The 20617-nt window shown below is 46.4% G+C and overlaps 1 protein-coding gene across 6 annotated transcripts in view; it reads left to right on the top strand.

Annotated features, from left to right (window-relative positions):
• Window positions 1–20617, top strand: part of FAM168A (family with sequence similarity 168 member A) — an 89636-nt gene that overhangs the window by 38052 nt on the left and 30967 nt on the right. For 5 of the 6 annotated variants that reach the window (XM_017821924.1, XM_017821921.1, XM_017821920.1 and 2 more), the window contains one exon: window positions 5384–5471. The exons of the other annotated variant lie outside the window; for it this stretch is intronic. In XM_017821924.1, coding sequence (XP_017677413.1) covers window positions 5402–5471 — 70 coding nt within the window. In that variant the 5' untranslated portion in view covers window positions 5384–5401. The remainder of the gene's footprint in view (window positions 1–5383; window positions 5472–20617) is intronic. 6 annotated transcript variants of the gene reach the window in all.

The raw sequence follows: 20617 nt of genomic DNA, 5'->3' as shown, positions 1-20617 counted from the left end.
CTAGGATATATAGGATATGGACCAGCAGATCCCCCCAAAATCCTGGTCGGGGGGAGCTAAACCCAGCCCGGCTGCAGCACAACTTCCAGCTCTTTCCTGGGAAGTGGGATGTGGGTGTAGACATCAATTTAACAAAGCCAGAGCAAGAGATGATGTTTAATTGCTCAGGGGGTGACACGGAGCCCTAATTAACAGCCACATAATGGGGTGGTTGGCTCCGGATCTGGAGCGGGATGTACCTGGAGAACATCAGGGAAGGAGCTTGGCAGGAGATGATACGTGGGCTGGCTCTGCTAAGAAAGCCACCCCTGCAAGGCAGAGCTACTGGATGTATGAGACCCCTCTTTTTGGGAATACTGAGAGTTCCCAAACCTTTCCAGAGCTGCGCATCTTCTCCCAGTCTCATCACCCCTGGGAAAGTGAACTCCTGGAGTTCCTGCTGTTCCCGCTGTTCAGCTGGAGCCTGGCTTTGGTCTGTGGGTAAACACTGACCAGCCTTCAAACCCCAACAAAACAGGGCTGGTTTTTTTCTTTCCGAGGGACAGAGAGTGTTAAGTACGGGATTACAAGGCTGGAAATGGAACCGTGTTTTCCTGTGGCTCTTTTGTAATTCCAGGATTATGTTTAACAAAGGTCCCCTTCAGCTCCCTAGGTGTTTCATTCCCTTGGGATGCTGGTGAGACCAGAGCTTTCCTTACCACGTTGAACTTTGCAAGAGGAGGTTTTTCACTTTATATTCAGGATGGAATTTCCTTTTTCTCCTTCTTAGGGTTTAGTTCACCTATTTTAGGAATGATTCTTCTGGATTTATTCCAAATATAGCTGCTGTGACTCAGCCTCTGCTCCTGGCTTTGGGCTCCAAGATGCACTTGCTGCTTTTACATTCCCTCTGCCTCTGGAATTTCTCTCTCTTCCTTCCTAATCCAATTCCTCAAGGAGCATTCTTCAGTTCTTATGGCTTTCCTACTGATCCCAGGATTTTTGATCCCATGATGTTTTCCAGCTGTCAGGGGCTGAGGAGGTTTTTTGACTTGGCCTCGTCATTGCTGTTGTGTCTCTGCTCCCTTTTTTTTTCCCCCTTCCAATGTCTGCAGAAGATTTTTGGGATCAACTGGGAATTGCAAATCAGGAGGATTAGTGTTTGTATCTACCACGCTCCAGTGGAAGGGGATTACAAGTCCTGGGTCATTCAGGAGCTCGGGAATGTAGCTATGGAGGGATGGGAATTCTGCTCTGCTCCCACACGGCTGCCTCAGCAGATCATACAATCCAGGGATATCAAGGATATCAAGGTCCAGCTCCAGGACACCCCAACAATCTCATCATGTGCTCCTTGAGCTTTGTCAGCTTTGGAAGTGGCCACTTCCTTAGGGAGCCTGTTCCAGTGCTCCCTCTGGGAGAAAAATCCTTTTTCTAAAAATAATATTTTGCTTGTGTTTTGTGGAAATGCAGGATAGGATTCCACAATGTCATTCCTGTCCTTTGGGATCAGACTTTTCCTTCTCTTTCCAGCCAGTAACAGGTATTTGGCATCAAATAAAAAAGGAGAGCTCCAGACACATTCCCAGGAATGCCAGTGAAGGATACTGGTGGGATAACACGTTCCCAGTAATGCCAGTGAGGAATACTGGGAAGGCATGATCCCAGTAATGCAGGGATGGTTGTACCCTGGGAAATTTCTATGGAGAAAAGTATATTGTATTTATGGGATGTCATTCCCTGTGCTCTGACTTCCATATTCCCACCCCATTCCGTTCAAATGCACATCTGTAGTTAAAGGAATTAAATATCAAATGATCAACTTAAATTTGATTCAATACATATTATTCATTGAAAAGGAATAACCAGAATATTTTATATTGATTTTAAAAAGTTTTATTGGGGAAAAAACAAACCTAAAGGAAGAAAGAGTGGTCTTGGGAAGCATTTTCCTTGTTCTTTCTGGATGTGTATTCCCAGGCTCTCTGGATCGGAGAGGTCGTGGCTCCTCTCACAATTCCCTTCCTTTTCTTGCCATCAGGGACATTTTTTTCCCCTCCTGTTGCCTGGCAATTCCTGTGAGATCACCCAGGTCCTGCCCTGTGCTTTCCTCTGTTCCCTGGGCCGTTGTGGAACATCTTAGGACTGGTTTTCCAGAGGACAAGCATCTGACCTAGGTCCTGTCTTACACCTTGGCCTGCTTATTATGGATTTAATTCCTTAGTTCTTCCTTGCTGTTGGAATCAGCTCCTAAAACTGAATTAAACCAGGAACTCTGTTATTTTGTAAAGGGAAAAAAAAAACCCATCCCACCCAATATTTCCCAAAACATCATCTGGGAATGTCGAGTTTATTTTCCAAGTAAAACGAAACTTGTGAATTCATCACATTCCTACTTCAAGTCCTTGTAGATGCTCGTTGAATCCCATAAAGGAGTTTTTCCCAAGGGGCTGGAGGGGCAAGACAAGGGGGAATGGCTTCCCAATGCCAGAGGGCGGGGTTAGATGGGATATTGGGAAGGAATTCTTGGCTGTGAGGGTGATGAGGCATCACAACCTCATTTCTCTGACTGAGTATGAGATATCCATGAATGGAAAAGTGGGAGCACTGCCCTCCCACCCCTCCAAGGTTTCTGGTATCCCACTAGAAGGAAACTCCTGGCTGGAGGCCATTAGGAATATCCCAAACCTTGGAAAACCATTCCATCCAGCAAATCCCTGGTGAACCTGGTGCAGTAACGCAGTGCCCACCTCTCCGAAGGGCTTTTCCCAGTGGCCAACCAGAGTCTCCCAATCCATCATTTGGGGAAAGAAAGGGGCAGAGAGAAGTGTCTTGTGTTCCTGGAGGTCTTTCCAGCAAAACACAAGGAATTAGGGTTGTGGAGATAAAGGAAAGGAGATGATCAGCTGGAGGAGGATGCGGCTCAGTCGGGAGTACAAGATTCCAGCAGGGATCACTTCCAAAGGGAACATCAGCAAGGCTTGCAGTGAAAGGAATTAATAGGGAATATATCAAGGAAGCTGTTTGGGAACTGCTGAGAGCAGAGTTGGACACACAGGGAGCTTTGAAGAAATCCATGTGTTTGTGGGTCACCTGGGGGTGAAACCCGTCATCCCGCAGAGGAAAAGCTGGGAATTCACAGCATGGGATCCATCTGTGGAAAGAGAAAACAGGCCAATATAAGACCAGCTCTGCCAACATCCTTGGGTTTTCCTCAGTCTGGAATTTCTTGCAGGGGAGCTGCTTCCAGGCCATATTGGAGCAACCTGGGATAGTGGAAAGTGTCCCTGCCCATGGAACTGGATGAGCTTTAAGGTCCCTCCCAACCCAAACCATTCCATGATTCTTGTTTTCCATTAGAATTCCTGTTCTATTTCTATAGCAAATCAAATGCTTTGTTCCATGTGAGGCATGTCCAATCAACTTTTGGTTCTGGTGTAGCCAAAATAAAAGAGTAATTAAAACAGGAGCTGTTAATTGGGGGGGAACCCCCATTGTGTTACAAATTCCTGAGCTCACAGCAGCCTTTTTTGGGGAAAAGGTGGGATAGAGCCCTGGAACCTCCTGAATGAACCTTTAGCAGCTGAAATGGGAGTTAATTTAATTACTGTTCGTGGATCCCAAGTGAGAGTCAGGCTTCAAAGGACTTCCCTGAAAAGTTGTCAGGAAATTATTGGGATTTGGATGCAGTGCAAGGTCAGGAGGCCTTTTCATGTTCAAGGAGACTTTGGCTGGATGTGATTTGCATGTGATTTGCATAACATGAATGTTGAGGGCTGACAGGTCAGGGAGGAAACGTTGCTTTTTTGCTTTGTCTTCTCTCTTTGTTCCCACTCTTTATGTTGGTTTTCTGCTGCCTGGTGGGAAATGAGGGATTTTTTGGCACTCAGAGAAAATCCTGCTCTTTTCCCGAAGGGGCTCCCAAAAGCATTTCCATCCTACTTTCACAAGGACAATGCAATGGAAGGGAAAGGGAAGGCCACCTTGACACAAGGACTCACCTGTCCGTGTCACTGCTTTAAAACCCCTGGAAAATAGATTTATTTTGCATTAGGACTCTGTTTGTAAATATTTTATTCCCTTATTTCGAAAGGATAACAAGAATAACTTCAGGAACTTCCTGGATTTGGGATGCCAGGTTTATTATTTTATTTTATTTTGTTTTATTCATAGATGTTGGAACAGGCTCCCCAGGGAAGGGGACTTTGGACAAGGGCCGTCAAACCCTTCTGCTGGAATGTCAATCCCGAGCCCAAACATTCCACGGACGTAAAGTTTTACACTGATTTTCCTGGTGATCTGAACACTCCATGAGGGCACTGATGGCAATCCCTGTGTCCCTGTGGCTTTGCTTTATAACCCTGATTTCCTTGGCTTTCAGAACTGCTCCTCCTGTGCCAGCTGGGGGGTGGAGGGACAGCTAATTAATTAAGCACTAATTGTTGTCGAGTCTGTCGGTGCTGCCATTCACCGTTGGACTTGTTTATGATTGGAGGTAAAGCAGGAGGAGTTAATGATCCACCAAACTGTGCATCCATCACCAGACACTTGGTTGGAAAGGAGGGGGTTATTTATGACCTGGAAAACAGCGCATTGGAACAAAACCCCCCGGATTGGGAAGGCAGGATGGTTTTGGGTCTGGCGTGAGATCGTCACTGGATAACTGTGCAGACAAATGTGCTGCCTAATAGAGCTTAATGACTGATTTTCCCCTTAATCATGGCTGAGAATGTGCTTCATTAAGATAATTAACTGAGCCACTTGCTTAACTGACACTTGGGAGACACAAATTCCCAAGTTCCTTGGCTTTCCTCTGAAGAAAGCTCCCGAGGAGCTGACCTGGCTCCACCACGTTTATCGCAGAGAGGAACGCGAGGGCTCTTGGAATCTCCTGGCTCACGGAAGATCTTGATTCCATGTCCCTGTCTGGGAGAGGGCTGGGTGGCACTGGATGCCCTGCCCAGGAGCCAGGCCTTGGCCTCTGGGTTTTCCCACTCCAGGCTCACAAAACTGCAGATGGGCTTTGATCTCCTGATTCCCCAAAGGTCGGGGCTCGGTTGGGGTTGGTTTCATCACCCAAGAACTTTTCCCTCTTCCAAGGGAGAGGATTCCTTGTCTGACTGGTGGCTTCTCCTCTTTGTTGCAGCTGGAAGTGGGGTCATGAATGCTGAGCCCCCCTGGAGCAGGGATGTGTCAGATCCATCTGCTCCATTTGTAGGCAGAACACACAGCGCTGGAGAATTTCTGGGAATTAATGGAGAGATCCAAGCCTTGAATTATTAAATATCTCTCTGGTTGTGATGTCTGGTTGTAAAGCCTTCCCTTCCCAGCTCTCTGTGTCTGGAATTCTAACGGGGGGATGTTTGGAGCCGACATCTCAACTCTGCTTTTCTTTTATTCCCAGAGTTCCTGGTCTTCCACCATGAATCCTGTTTACAGCCCCGTCCAACCGGGGGCTCCCTATGGAAACCCGAAGAACATGGCATACACAGGTAGGACTGGTGTTCCCTGGCTCCTTCCCGAGTGTCCATGTCCCACTGGAGGAGCAGGTGGTCAGTCAGGAGCGATGGGAGAAAGAGGTCCCATCAGGGAACGGGATTCGCAGGGAAAATCTTCCAGCGGTGTCAGTGCAGTGAGTAGTGAGGGGAGTTGAATCCATAGGAGGATGCCCTGGAAATCCTAAGGAAAAGGATCAAAAGGGGGTTTCTTTGGATAAACAAAACAGGCAAGAAGTTGCTGGGAGGGTCAGTGGGAGCTTTGTGTGTGGAGCTGAGCTGGGCTTGGCTCTGCAGCTGGGCTCAACTTCCCTCCAGAGCTGAGCTGAGCTTCCCATGGACATGCTGGAATAATCCAGCTGGAGAAGTGAGGATCCTCCAGGATCTCCTGTTGTTTGGAGAACGTACAGTTACTCTTGGAGGTGGGGACTTAAACCCTGTTCTTGGCTGAGTTCTTTGCTCTCAGGTTCCACTCTGCTTGAGCCCATCTGATGTTGAGGAGCGAGTCTGGTTTAAAGCCCTTCTTTGGAACTGAGTTGTCTAAAAATGTAATTTTTAATACTCCAACAAGGCACTGAAAGATGTTTCCTATAATTCTGCAGCTAAAGGGTTCTGATGTGGAAAGAATTTAGGTGGAAAAACTCGGTTTCTCAGTGGTTTTCCCTGTGGATTTTGCTCTCATGAGCACCTTCCAAAACGAGCCTTGGAAAACTCCTTCTTCTCCTATTTTGGATGTAATTAGGTCTTGGGTGTCATGTTCTGTCAAGACTTTATATTTGTGGGGCCTGTTGGGCGTGTTGACTTCCCCCTGATGTGTGGAATTGCTTGGGAATGTGCTTTTGTGGAAGTGAGCATCGGACACTCTCAGCTCCTTTGTGTACGGAATATTCCAGGGAACAAAAACCTTTTAAATCTGAATTAGTTGGAATATTTCAAGAAATATAAAGTTCTACAGCAAAGGAGGAGAAAATTGAAATTTTAACCTCTGTACAGAAAAGAGGCAACTCCTGAGGGTGGGCTCAGAACTTATGGGAAGAGCTGTGGAATAAAACTCCAGTGGGATAAAGGCAGAAAGAAAACAAGGATGGCAATCAGGAGACTGGCAGCTTGAATATGTGGGTTTTTTAGTTTTATGTGAATATTTTCTAATATTTAATATTTATTATTTTTATTTCTGTGATTGCTTTTGGCTGAAAGGATCGGTTTGAATCTGATTTTCTTCTCATTCTCGTTTCTTTGCTGTTTTCCAAACCTGGGGGGTGGGGGTGGGGAGAGAGATCTATTCCAAGAGAAATAATAAAAGTTTTTGTGCCAAATTGTCTGTTGGGGAAACTGAGAAATCCTTGTGTTAGGAAGAGTGGGGAATCCTTGGCACAGACCCAAGGACTTGGAGCACCATGCCTTTATTCATATCCTTCATTTTCCCAGTCTGATCTTCCTTGAAGGACAGTGATTTCCTAAAGAATTTTTAAAGTGTGGGCTGGCTTAGATGGATCTTTAGAGGAAATAAAAATCAAGTTTAAACCAGGAGGTTTTAAATCAGAGTTATTTGGTGAAATAGAGGCAGAATTGGGAAGCTGTTGTTTGAATTGAGGCTGATTTTTAATTGGATTTAAGGCTTGGTAGAATTCCTTCCCCCCCAGCAAAATCTGAGCTGCTGAACCACCTGGTTTTCCTTTGGAATGTTCCCCTTCCTGTTTTCCTGCACCCACTCCAGGAAGGCAGCAGTGCTGTGGATGGATCAGCCTGTTGGTGTGGAATCAGGGCTGAGGAATCCAACCTCTCCTTGTTTGATTCCAGTGGTGTTTGTTCTCCCTCCCACTGGGATCCTTTCCCTCCCAGGATCTCATTAATATGCTGATGAGATGCTGGAATTCAGGGCCTGACTGACTCCATGTTCCTTATTGCTGAATAATAAATGGGAATAAAATCCAGGAGCCCAAAGATGAGAAGCCGGTTGGGAAATCTCCAGGGAGTTTGTGTCGCTCCAGTGCACGACATCCCTCCGGTCCTGCTGCACTTCCCAGCCTGGGAGGGATGCTCATGGAATTCCGGGATGCTTTGAGTGGGAAGAGACCTTAAAGCTCATCCAATCCCACCCCCTGCCATGGGCAGGGACACCTTCCACTGTCCCAGGTTGCTCCAGCCTGGCCTTGGACACTTCCAGGGATGTGGCAGCCACAGCTTCCCTGGTAGAAATCCTCCTTTTAACCCTCCTTTGTGAGACACAGAGAATTCCAAGCGTGATTTCAGCCTTTTTATTAACTTGAAATTCAAATTGGGCTGTGTTATTCCCTGGAAAATCTGGGCTTTGGTAGAGATTGGCTCTTTCCAAGTTCTGCCGTGTGGAAAGAGGATAAACCTGCCTTTTTTTCCCGTTCTTTTTGGTGTTCCTGATCACATTTTTGGGGAGCACTGAGGAACGTGAGGCTTTGATGCCAAAGCAGGTGGGATTGGGCTTCTCCCTCCTTCCTTTTCCCTCTCCTTCTAAGATCTTCCTGCATGTCTCCCCCTTCCCTGGATTGGGATATTTAATTAGGGGATCCATTGCTTACCAGTTGTGTAAAACAGGAATTTTCAGGGCATTGAATTGATTTCAGGGGGATTAAAAATGGATGAAGTGGATACAGTGAATATTTTCCCTCTGGCATTTCTCCATGTTTATTAATTGCTGTGTGTGGAGCAGACAGGGAAATCCTCCTGGAATGGGAGATGAATGAGCTGTGACCTGTGGAGACTCTTGTTTTTATGTTTAAATGTGGGATTTCTATACTGGGAAACTTCCAAACAACTTGTGGAATCATGGAATCACAGAAATGCTAAAAATATGCTAAAAAGTCCAAGGTGAATCCTTTGAAATTCCTGTAAAACCTGCAACATGAAGGTCATTAAATTCCCTTAAATTCTGCTAATTCCATATTTAAAATTAACTGCCTGGCTTCTGTCTATCAAATTTAGAGGTTTTTTGAGATGGAGAAGGAAGCAGAGGAGTTTGGGATTTGATTAGGTGTGGAATCCCTATCTCTGGAAGTGTTCAAAATCCCTGTGGATGTGGCACTTGGGGACATGGGTCAGTGGTGGCCTTGGAAGGGCTGGGAGAAGGATTGGACTCGATGCTTTTCCAGATCTTTTCCTGCCTTTGTGATTCTGTGATCCCCAAATAATTCATTAAGTGGTTTGGAGCTCCAGAGAAACGCTGGGAAACATCCCTCTCCCCTTGTTTTGTCCCTGTGGTGAGGGCAGAGAAGAGAAAAAAGTGTGTGTGTGGGGGGGAAAAACCAAAAAGATGGCCTTGGAAACATGTTTTTAATTTTTATTTTCATTTTAATTTTCATTTTTATTTTCATAGTTTTACTTTTATTTCTATTTGAAGCACCAGCCCCACCAAAACTCTTTCCTTCCCTTGCACATCAGCAAATTCTAACCGGTGATTTTGGCTTTGAAAATGTGGATTCAGGATTAAAATTGGTGACTGAAGGGGTTTTTTATTGTCTTTTTTTTCCTCAGTCTCTCTAGATCACAGAATGAAACTGGGGTTTTGATGGCTTTGTTCATTTTTAGGATGTTTCTGAGCCATCCTATTTTCCTTTGTTTTAGCCATGTTTTCCGTCATTTAAACCTTCTTTTTCTTTGTGTTCCCTGGGCTTCCATGTGTTTTCCTGGATGTTCCTTTTACTTTGCTCCTGAACAGCAAGAAAGTTCCATGCAGGAAGTCAAATTTGCCCTCTTGGCATTGCAGGGGTTGGAAAAGCTCCTTAACATGATTCTTCCACCCATAATTCCATCCTCCCTCCCCAGAACTATCCCTGGATGTCCAGTTTGTCCCAGCAGAGACCCACCAGCAATTCCTAAATCCCTCAGTGATGCTCCACCCTTAATATGTGCTGCCTTCCCCCCACACACCCTTTTATACCAGATCTGTTAGAACTGAGCCTGTTTTCCCTGGTTTGTACCAGGTATGTTAGAACTGAGTCTGTTTTCCCTGGTTTGTACCAGGTATGTTAGAACTGAGCCTATTTTCCCTAGCTTGTACAGATTTATTAGTACTAAGCCTGTTTTCTCTGGTTTGTCCCAGATCTCTTAGTACTGGGTCTAATTTCCCTGGTTTGTGCCAGATCTGTTAGTCCTGAGTCTATTTCTCTGGTTTGTAGAGATTTATTAGTACTGAGCCTGTTTTCTCTGGTTTGTCCCAGATCTGTTAGTACTGAATCTGTTTTCCCTGGTTTGTCCCAGATCTGTTAGTACTGAATCTGTTTTCCCTGGTTTGTCCCAGATCTGTTAGTCTGAGACTATTTTCCCTGGTTTGTCCCAGATCTGTTAGAACTGAGCCTGTTTTCCCTAGTTTGTACAGATTTATTAGTACTGAGCCTATTTTCCCTGGTTTGTAATCTGTTCATTACCGAGTCTGTTTTTCTACTGGACTTTATACCAGTATTTTAGTTCTAGTTTACTGAGGATCAGCTTTCCCAAAGCTGGGCTTATTAATCACAGAATCCCAGAATAGTTAGGCTTGGAAGAGACCTTCCAAATCATCCATTTCCAGATCTATTTGTGGCAGATTTTGCCTCGTCTGACACCAAAATCAGGTGTTGCTTCTCTGCAGCTCCATTTCTATCCTGATTTTTCCTGCTCCTGCCCTTCCCTCCGGCTACTCTCGCTGCCATTCGGCCTCATTTTATCTCAGGAAGGACTGGGGGAGAATTTTAATGTTTCTGTGGCCAGAGATGATTTATGGGATCCCAAAGCCCTGGCTGGGAGTGCAGGAAGAAAATCCTGGTTGGCACCGCTCGAATAAATGAGCCTGAAAGGCCCTTTAGTGTTCCAGGCTTTTTTCCTTCCCTTCCCCTCACCCTCCCCGGGCCTTTCCCGACCCCTGAATTCCTGCTGGTGGTGAGAAGAGCTCGTTGCCTTGCAGGAATTGCCAGCTCCGGGGGTTTTTGTGATGAGTGTGTTTGGCAACAGCCTCAGGAATTCCAGTTACCCTTCATCTGGGAAAAGCCTGCTTTTGTGGTGCACAGCGAAAACCAGGGAATCACAGCATGGTTTGGGTGGGAAGGGACCTTAAAGATCATCCAGTTCCCCCTGCCATGGGCAGGGACACCTTCCACTGTCCCAGGTTGTTCCAGCCTGGCCTTGGACACTCCCAGGGATGGGGCAGCCACAGCTTCTCTGGGAATTCCATCCCAGCCCTCCCCACCCTCCCAAGGAAGAATTCCTTCCCAATATCCCATCTAACCCTGCCCTCTGGCAGTGGGAAGCCATTCCCCCTTGTCCTTGTACTCCAGGCCCTTGGGAAAAACTCTTCTATGGGATTCAATGAGTGTCTACAAGTCCTCAAAGTCTGTCCCCACAGCAACTAAAAACTACCACTTTAAATGTCCTGTTCAGGCTCTTCCACAGTTTTTCCCTTGTGGATTTTTTCCCTGGTAGCCTGTGCAGGAGCTGAACTTTTCAGGCAGAATTTAATGCCAAAAATCCAATAAAAACAGAGGCATGTGCAAAGAGTACAATAAAAAACGGGGTCATATGCAAAGAGTACAATAAAAAATTGGATCATGTGCCAGGAATCCAAGTGTTGGAGCACTCCAGGAAATGTAAATGTTACAGATCACACAAGAGAAGAAGATAATAATAATAATAATAAAAAAGGAAGAACAAAGCAGTGGCAAAGTGAGGGCTCAGGGAGGGATGGGGTGACCTCGGAGCTCCTCTGCCTCTCCTGACTCCCAGACTTCCATGAGGCTCATTAAAGGCTCCAAGCACAAAGCATCAAACACTTCCAGGAAAAAGTTGGTCTCCATGGGAATAGAGGGCAAACTAAAAATAACTCGAAGCTGCATTTCAACCATTCTGCAGGAGATTGTCATGGCAATGGGGAGAGTTGTAACCTGTTGTCATGAGAACCAAAGTTGGGAATTAATGGGAAAGCTGCTCCCATCTTTATTCATCCCGGATCCAACGTCCACGAGGGGAGAATTCCACAGGAGTGCCTTGAGGGAGCAGCTGGAGGGGAGCAAAGGAGGGAAAACGGGGCTGTGGGGGTAGAAAAAAGGAATTTGAAGACTCCATGGCCAAACCAAAGCACCGATAGGATGGAAAAAAACCCAGGGATGGAAATGCCTGGAGCTTCTATTTTGTGTCCTAAACCGGGAAAGGCCTCTGAATTCCTGGGAAAAAAGTCCTGGCTATCGTAGCCTGGAAGGGAACTGGTGTGTGGCTGGTGGGAAGCAAGGGAAGGGAATTCCAGATCGGGATCAAATCCTGCCAGGCACCGACTCACCTGCCATGGATTTGTCCCTTTGTTTGCCTTCCAGCTCCTACATTAACCAGTAGTTAAACCATCCCTGGAATTCCCTGGGGCTTCCTTGGCTAATGGACACTCCAGGTGGTCCAGGTGCTTCTCCATCTGGCACCAGCTCGGATCCATCTGCCCTGGCTTTGGCCTTGAAGAAACCTCTCCTGGGAAGTTTATCCCAAAATCTTTGCTTCTTGAAGCCTTTAAGAAACAAAGGGAGGTGCTGCAACAACCAGGAATCCTGTGAGTTTCTGGGACAGGTGGAATGGTTTCTGCTGCAAAACAGGGAATTTGATCATGCTCAGGGAAAAACAGGAATGTCATCTCTTGGAAGACTCCTGTGTGTTTAGGAATTTCGGAATGTGTAACTCCTGTGTATTTAGGAATTTAGCTTTCACATGTGGATGTTAAAGCTTCTGGCACAGCCATTCAGGGCAACTTCCCAAAGGAAATGCAGAGCTGGTCACCTTGAAAAAGCAGGGAATGTCATCCTGCATTTCCATCTCCACCCTGGCCAGGCAGGAGGACTTGGCACCCTCTGGAACAGGGAGATTTGATGGATGGCAGAGCTCCTGATGTCGTTGGCAAGTAGTGCAAGCTCCACAGGATTTGGCAATGTTGGATTCCTTTATTATTCCCTATTTTTAGAGAAATCTCTCAGTTTGCTCCTGCTCCTGCTGTAAATCCATGGGCTCCATAGGGAAGTGTCTCCGTGTGTTCCCATGCATTATGCACATCCCACATCCCCAATATACTGATCCAGCTCCTGAACACCAGCCCTTCCTTTCCTGCACTGTCAATCCAACACGTTTTCCTGGTCAATCCAACATGTTTTCCTGACAGAACTAGGAATTTCTTGGTATTTCCATGTTGAATGTTTGACCTTCAGATGATTTTTTCCCCCTCTAACTCTTGTTGCTCTTGAAATAAGAAATTGAAATTAATTTGTCTGAGGATTCATTGAAATCCCTTTTCCTACAGGGAAAAAAAACCCTGGAATTTCAGCCTTGCTGAGCAGCACTTCCAGAATTAAATTTATCAACAGAAATGACACCTCAAAGAGCCTTTTTGAGAAACCCCAAAACATCTCATTTTTGGTAACTACGTATGGCCAGAATGGGAATTCACCCCATCCTTTAAAAACATTCCAGGTGTGGGAAAAACAAGGAAAATGGAGCACCAAAAAAGAGGAATCTTTGCAGCTGTGATGATTTGGGAAAGAAATGATTCCTGGGCAAATAAGTCTGGTTTTCTTCCAGGCTGGATGTTGAATAGGCAGAGTCTGGAGTTATCCTGATTTAGGAAAATCCTTCTCCAATATTCCTTAACTGCTTCAGGAGCTTTCCCAGGGCTCGAGTTCCTGATCACCCCATTTTATCCCAGTTCTTTCCCTGCCTCTTCATTCCAGGCTGTAACAATGAGCCTCTGTTTAATTTGGCAAATAAACCTAAAACATAACCCCAATTCCGTCCCTCAGGAATAATAATTAATATTTATTCTTCCCAAAACACCCTGTTTGCTGCCAGAAAATCTGGTGGAGTTTAAGACAAATTATTTAATTCAACATAAACTTTTTTAATTTCTTTAATTTATGAGAAAATTAAAGGGAACAAAGAGGGAAGAGAGATGCTAAATTGCATAAAATCATGGAATTTGGGTTGGAAGGGACCTTAAAGCTCATGGGCAGGGGCACCTTCCACTATCCCAGGTTGCTCCAAGCCCCGTCCAACCTGGCCTTTCCCAGTAGTCCCAGGGTTGGGATTTCTTTGGGGAGGATGGAAAAAGCAGCTTCAGTTCTGCCTTGAGAAGGTCTGAACCTGCATGCTCAGGTTTAGGGATATTTTGGGATTCTTTTCCTGCTCCATTTTGCCTCAACACTGGAACGGGACCGGAGTCCAAAGGAATGTCCAGAAGGTTCAATCCTCAGGAGATTTTTTCCAGTTGAATTTGCCCCATAAATTTGAAGGAGAGTCATTGAATAATTCTGGTTGGGAAGGACCTCTGGAATTCCCCAAGTCCAGCTTGGGGTCAGGCTGCTCAGAGCCTTGTCCAGTGGACAGAAGTTAAGGAAGTTTTCCAATGTTTTGGCAGGTTTTGAAGTTTTGCTGGAAAAAATTCTCCTGACTCTGTTGCCAGGTTTGGAAAGAGCAGGACTTCCAGAGGATTTGGGATGTTGGATATGAAGCTTCTCTTGCTCTGGAGCCAGGCTGGGAGTGCTAGGGGGGTTCACCTGGAGAAGAGAAGGCTCCAGGGACACCTGAGAGCCCCTTGCAGGGCCTAGAGGGGCTCCAGGAGAGCTGGAGAGGGACTGGGGACAAGGGATGGAGGGACAGGACAAGGGGAACAGAGAGAGCAGGGAATGGGGTGGAAACAAAGCACCTCCAAACCTGGCCTTGTTTTCTCCTTAATGCCCAGACCAAAGTGGTCCCTTTAGTCCCTACAATTCCAAAACCTTCCTTTTTGTCCTCACAGTTTTCTTTGGGAAGTTTTGTGGCTTTGATGGGAAGATTCAGCATCCTGGGAAGATTCAGCATCCTGAGCTCTGCACTCTGAGTTCTTTGATTTATTTTTCGTGGGGGTTTTGTTGTTTTTCCCCCCGAAGTTTGCAGGGTCTGTGGACACAAAGCTTTTGCAGCTGCTGCTGCTTTTTCAATGGATTTCCACATCCTCCCAAATTCAGAGGGATGAGTCACCTGGCAGAGACAGGAAAGGAGGCTCATCCCAAACACGTTCCCATTCACAACCCTGCCTCGGGATGCTGAACATGACAGTGCTTTGTTTTCCAAGAATGGGCAATTAGGGGGGAGATAAAAAGCTGCTAATTTTCTGCGATAGGAGAGGAACAGCTGAGAATTGTAGTCATGAAGTAGTTTGGGTTGGAAGTGACCTTTGAAGGTCATCCTATGGGTAGGGACACCTCTGCTGTCCATCCCAAGGCTAAAGCAGTGCAGGGTGATATTCAGGAACTAAATGTTGCCCAAATTAAGAGGAATAATTAGGAAGTGCCCTGAGCTTCTGGAAAAACCCACCCAGAGAGTGGTGACCTGGGAGGTCACAGTTTGCCCTTTCTCGCCTGTGGATCTTCTCCTTCTTTTCCACCTTTATTTTCCCAAGGTAAAGTGGAAAAGGTAGTATGGAAATGGAAATGGAAAAGGCAGTTGGGAAACTAAAATGTCTCTTTTCACCCCGGAACAAGGTGGGATCTTTAGTTTTGTGCCCAGATCACTGCTACACATTCCATTTATTGACTAAACCTTTGGGAAACAAAGACCTGCTTGAATATTCATTGCCTAAGTCCTTGGAACGCCCTGAACTCCTAATCAGGTGATGTATTTACTTCCTTAATCCCTCCTGACCTTCTTCCCTATGGAAATGAGACAATTTGAGAGCATCTCCTGCAGCACCTGAGATCCAGCTGATTGCTCTGGCAGTGATTGCAGTGCCTCTTCCCAAAATTCCTGGGAAAAATCCTCAATCTTAACTCTCCTTTGGCTTTGCTGTGTCCTTGACCACTTGTCCTGTCCCTCCATCCCTTGTCCAAAATCCCCCTCCAGCTTTCCTGGAGCCCCTTTAGGCTCTGGAAGGGGCTCTAAGGTCTCTTCTCCAAACTGGACACCCCCAGCTGTCTGTGCTGATTGAAAAATAATAAATAAATGAAATCAACCTGCAAAAAGATGCCCAGGAGACAAAATACTCATGGAACAATCAGGATGTTGGGATTTGGCCTAAAAATGCCACTGAAATGCTACTCCAGGCAAGGTTTTGCTGGCGTGGAAAACGAATGGATGTTGATTTTATCCCACTCCTATAAAACAGGTGCTGGAATTCCAGAGGTTCTACGTGGTCACAGAAGACAGACCTCATTCCAAGAGATGATCCCCAAGCAGTTGTAATGTTCTCCTGCAAAAAAAAGCAGTGATTCCTTGAGCTGGGAAGGGAAAAATTCCATGAAAGAAGCTGAGAGGGGTTGGTCATGTAAACACCCAGCGGGAGCTGCTCCCGGGACACACCAGCTGGAATAAAGGGTGAGAGTAGGAACTGGAATCGTGATTTGGCACTTTGGAGGGTCGGGTACGGGGTGAGGTGGAAGTTTGGAGGGAAAGTAAAGCCCTGAAGTTTTAAGGAGCTAAACGAGGTGATTTGTGGCATTTTTAAAACCTCTGAGCCACCGCAGGCGCTTCAGGAGGACTCTTTGATTCTGCTGAGGCTCCTCAGATCTTCACTTTCATGTTCTTTGTCGTCATCTCTTAATCTCCTGGTTTCCCAGCACCAAAAGGATCCTGCCAAGCTGTTTGAAACCTGAAAGAGAGAAGCTGCCCTGTTTATTGACCTCTGCTTGAAAGCTGGAAACCTTCCTCCGGTGCCTCAGATGTTCCCTCCCTTCCCCTCCTGGGTTGTTACAAACATCTACCTGTCAAGGGTGGGACGAGCTGAGAGCCTAAAAATTCCCAGCCTGGAGCTCATGGACCACCTGGATCCTTCTGCTCCCCATGGCAGGACCCTGGAAGTGTCCAAGGCCAGGTTGGATGGGGCTTGAAGCAACCTGGGATAGTGGAAGGTGTCCCTGCCCATGGAACTGGAAGATCTTTAAGGTCCCTTCCAAGCCAGTGTTAAGTCCCACCAAGAGCTCTGGGATTTGGGTTTAAGCTCTTTGATATGAAATCCCCTAATTCCTTCTATCATGGATGTATTCCATGCTAATCAGTGTCCTGGATGTGAGGGATGAATGTGGGGTTTTCCAGCAGCAGTGACAGGCTCTGAGAAGGAATTCCATGAACTCTGCACTGGGACAGGCTGGGAGAGCTGGGGGGGTTCACCTGGAGAAGGGAAGGCTCCAGGAAGAGCTGAGAGCCCCTTGCAGGGCCTAAAGGGGCTCCAGGAGAGCTGGAGAGGGACTGGGACCAAGGGATGGAGGGACAGGACACAGGGAATGGCTTCCCACTGCCAGAGGGCAGGGACAGGTGGGATATTGGGAAGGAATTCTTGTCTGTGAGGGTAGTGAGGCCCTGGCACAGGTTGCCCAGAGAAGCTGTGGCTGCCCCTGGATCCCTGGAAGTGTCCAAGGCCAAGTTGGAACAACCTGGGCTAGTGGAAGGTCCCTGTGGAACTGGATGGGCTTTAAGGTCTCTTCCAACCCAAACCATTTGGGAATTGTGTACCTTCCCAATATCCACCTAACCCTGCCCTCTGGCAGTGGGAAGCCATTACCCCGTGTCCTGTCACTCCATATCCTTGTCAAAAATCCCTCTCCAGCTTTTTTTGGCTTGTTTTCCCCAATATCTGTTATTTTACACTCATCACTAGTGGCTTTGGTTGGTTTTCATGTTGTTTATTCACCAGCTTTGTCCAGGTGATATTTCCCTTTCATTTCCTCTTTTCCTGGCAGGGTTTTTTTTTCCCCCACTCTCTTCTCCTTATTAATCCATATCCAACAATTGTCCTGGGTTTGCTTTACTCCCATAAATTAATAGAGTTGTGGTGCTGCTGTGGATTAAATCCTCCATGAGCCAAGGGATCGTTGCCATCACAGCACCAGTCGGATCATTCCTGTGGGATACAGAGGGAACACCGTGTCCAGGACACAGAGCCTGGGTCAGCTCAGGCAAAGAGCCTTTCCCCCTATTTAAACTGGCTGATATCTTTTCATGGAAGTGCCCAGTGATTACAGGAGGGTGTCTGGAACATTTGGAGCTGGATCCCACGGGAAGGGATGAGGATGCAGGTCCGTGTTTGGAGTTTCACTCTTCTCCCCGTGTTTTGCCTCTCATTCCTTTATCCCCTGCCAAAGGATTAATTCAAATACATCCTCATTCCACTCTGGTTTTTTATTTCCTACCAGACTACAGGATTCCCAGTTCATTTTCCAGAGCTCTTGGACAGGGAGCAAAATTATTCTGCTGTTCAAGGCTTAAAGCTCCAATTTGCGGAATTTTCTGGCACATGTGGGACACGTGGAACAACTCCCTGTGGGAATTGTGTTGGTGTTTTGGGTCCTTGGTTCCAGGACAGCCTTTTCCCATAAATGCTCAGCAAAGGATACAGAAGCTCTGGCTGTGATTGACACTCAGTCTAATTCCTGCGCTCTGGTTTATTTACCTTTTTAATTAATTTATTTACATTTTTAATTAAGCTGAGGTGTAGAAATGCCCCCAGAAAAGAGCCACAAAGGCTAAATGAGCTCCAACAGGAATGATTAAAGCTGTTCCCACATCCTGATTTGTCACCTGTTACAAACTCACGTGGACTCCGTGCTCTCCTTCCACCTCGTTCTTCATTCCAGTGTCACTGCTGGGAACAGAAGGTCCCTGACACCACTTAGAGCAGTGCCCAGAACGAATCCAACACCTCTGAGCATCCAAATCCAGGTGGAAAATAGCCTCTGTTATCTCATATAAATAAAGCCAGGCTTGTCATTGCAAATATGGAACGAAAATACACTGTTCTGGGGGAGGGGAGGCACAAGAAGCAGGATCTTGTCTCCTGAAGTGCAGGAGAGGAAGAGAAAGAGCATAAAATAGGAATTATTAAATAATTCTATGGAAGAAACTCTGAGTAATACATTAAGTCCTGGAATAATTTAGTTTGGGCAGCTCTTTGTTCCCTGAGCCCTTCAAAACAAAGCCAACTTCCAAGTTGGAGCCGTATCCAACCGAGGTTCAAATTTAGGCAAGAAAGGAGATTCCCTTCCCCTCTCTGGCCCCAGTTCCATCCTTCCTGGGGATGTGGTTTCTCCCCAGATTGAGTTGAATTTTGCAGATGGTGCTTTTGCTGTTACTTTCAGGCAGAACATGGACACATTTCCTCCTCCCATGGAGGTGGGATTGAGGTCTCCAAACCCAGCCTTCCTCTCACACCTCGTGTGCCCCAAGCCTTGGGAGTGATATCCTGACTACAAACCACCACCAGGGACCCTCCCAGGCTGATGATCCAGCCAGTTTTCCACCCTTCCATTCATTAATCCTTGGAGAGACCGTGCCCAGGGATGTAAACAGTGCCTCCTTAGGGAAGACATTCCCAAAGTGGTTGGGTGGGATTTGTGCTTCAGGAATCCCTCGTGGCTGTTCCCAATCACTTTCTCATCCTTCATTTGCCTGGTTATGGTTTCCAGAAGGATTTGCCTCCTGAATTCCTGGGCAGGGAGGTGTGACTGGGCTGACATTCTCTCTTTGGCTGCTTTGGAAGGCAGGGGGGATGTTTCCCTTTTTCCCAACATCAGGGACATTCCCCATCCCTGTGACCATTGGGAAATGGCAGAGAGGGGCAGTTCTGCTCCAGGTCCACGTCATCCATTCGTCCTGCACATGGACATGGAAGTGTGATGGGAAGTGCCCTCCTGACCCAGGCAAAGAAATCGGTGTCGGAACAACATTTGGCTCTGGAATACTTGGAGTCATTGGATTTCTTGCCCCTTGGACTTGAGACATCCAGTGAAGTGGGTGGAGAAGTTCATTGCTGTGGGGGAGGAGATCAGGGGAAGCATCCAGGATAGGCAGAGAAGGGGAGATGGATAAAGCGCGTGTGGAACTGCCCAAGGGATAAACAGTCTGGAGGGGACTGGGATGAGCACTTGGATGTGGAAAATGTTTGGATGAAGTTGAGGGAAGATGTGGTGGAGCTTGGCCATGGAGTCACAGACTAGTTTGGCTTGGAAAGAACCTTAAAGCTCATCTCATTCCACCCATCTTCCACTATCCCAGGTTGCTCTAACCTGGCCTTGGACACTTCCAGGGATGGGGCAGCCACAGCTTTTCTGGGAAAACTATGCTAGGGCCTCCCCACCCTCACAACCAAGAATCCTTCCCAATATCCCATCTAAAAACTCCAAACTTCCTGTTTTATCTCAACATAGAACCTTTTTCCATGGAGGAAGCTGGTGGCTTCTCCTGGAATTGTTCAGCTGCCCGTTAACATTTTTCCCATTCCAACAGAAAAACGGTGGCATTGAATTAGTCCTGGAGATTTTTTTTTGTTGTGGGGAGAAATCACCATCTTTTAGAAAACATTCCATGAAATCTCCAGGTGGTGTGCAGAGCTGGAGCTGTAAGACAGGGATGCCTCCCATGGATCACAATAATCTCCAGGATGGGGGAAGGGAGATAAAAAAAATCACAGCTTTAATTTTTTTCCCCTTAATTCCGAAGGACGACGGAACTTCATTATCCAATCTGCTCCAAATTGGGCACCTAATGAAATCTCACACCCCCAAAATTTAATCAGGGATTACTCCCGTGGGATTTGAATCAGATAAAAAGGAAGCCTCACATATTTGGGAGCAATTGCATAAGGCAATAAAATAACCTGCAGAGCTCTTTGTCCTTTGCGGCGAATGGGAATTGTTTGACCTACTTTTCTTTCCTTTTTTCCTTATGTTTTTTTTGGGATTCGTGACCCCTCCTGGGCAGCAGTGAACGCTCGGTTCATGTACAAGCACATGAGTCTCAGGAGTGTTTCCTCCAAGGTGCTTTTATGGCTTTTATTGCAGCCATTTGAGGCTGGAAAAAGGAAAGGAATGTTTTAGAATCAATATTTAGCTGGTGTGTTAAAGGCCTGACTGATTAAAGGAGGTTTTTTGGGGGCAGCTGAGGGGGATTTTATCTCCCCAAACCTTCTGTGATGGGTTTTTATCCCATCCAAACCTTCCCTTTATGGATTTTTTTCCCCTCAAACCTTCTGTGATGGGTTTTTACCCCTCCAAACCTTCCCTGTGTGGATTTTATCCCTCAAAATCTTCCCTTTATGGATTTTTTACCCCTCAAGCCTTTCCTGTATGAATTTTACCCCTCAAACCTTCCCTGCATGGATTTTACCCCTCCAAACCTTTCCTGTGTTGATTTTACCCCTCCAAACC

This window comes from Lepidothrix coronata, unplaced genomic scaffold, assembly GCF_001604755.1.
Source record: "Lepidothrix coronata isolate B3197 unplaced genomic scaffold, Lepidothrix_coronata-1.0 Scaffold93, whole genome shotgun sequence".
NCBI classification, from domain to species: Eukaryota; Metazoa; Chordata; class Aves; order Passeriformes; family Pipridae; genus Lepidothrix; species Lepidothrix coronata.
This window is presented reverse-complemented; position numbering and strand designations above follow the sequence as displayed.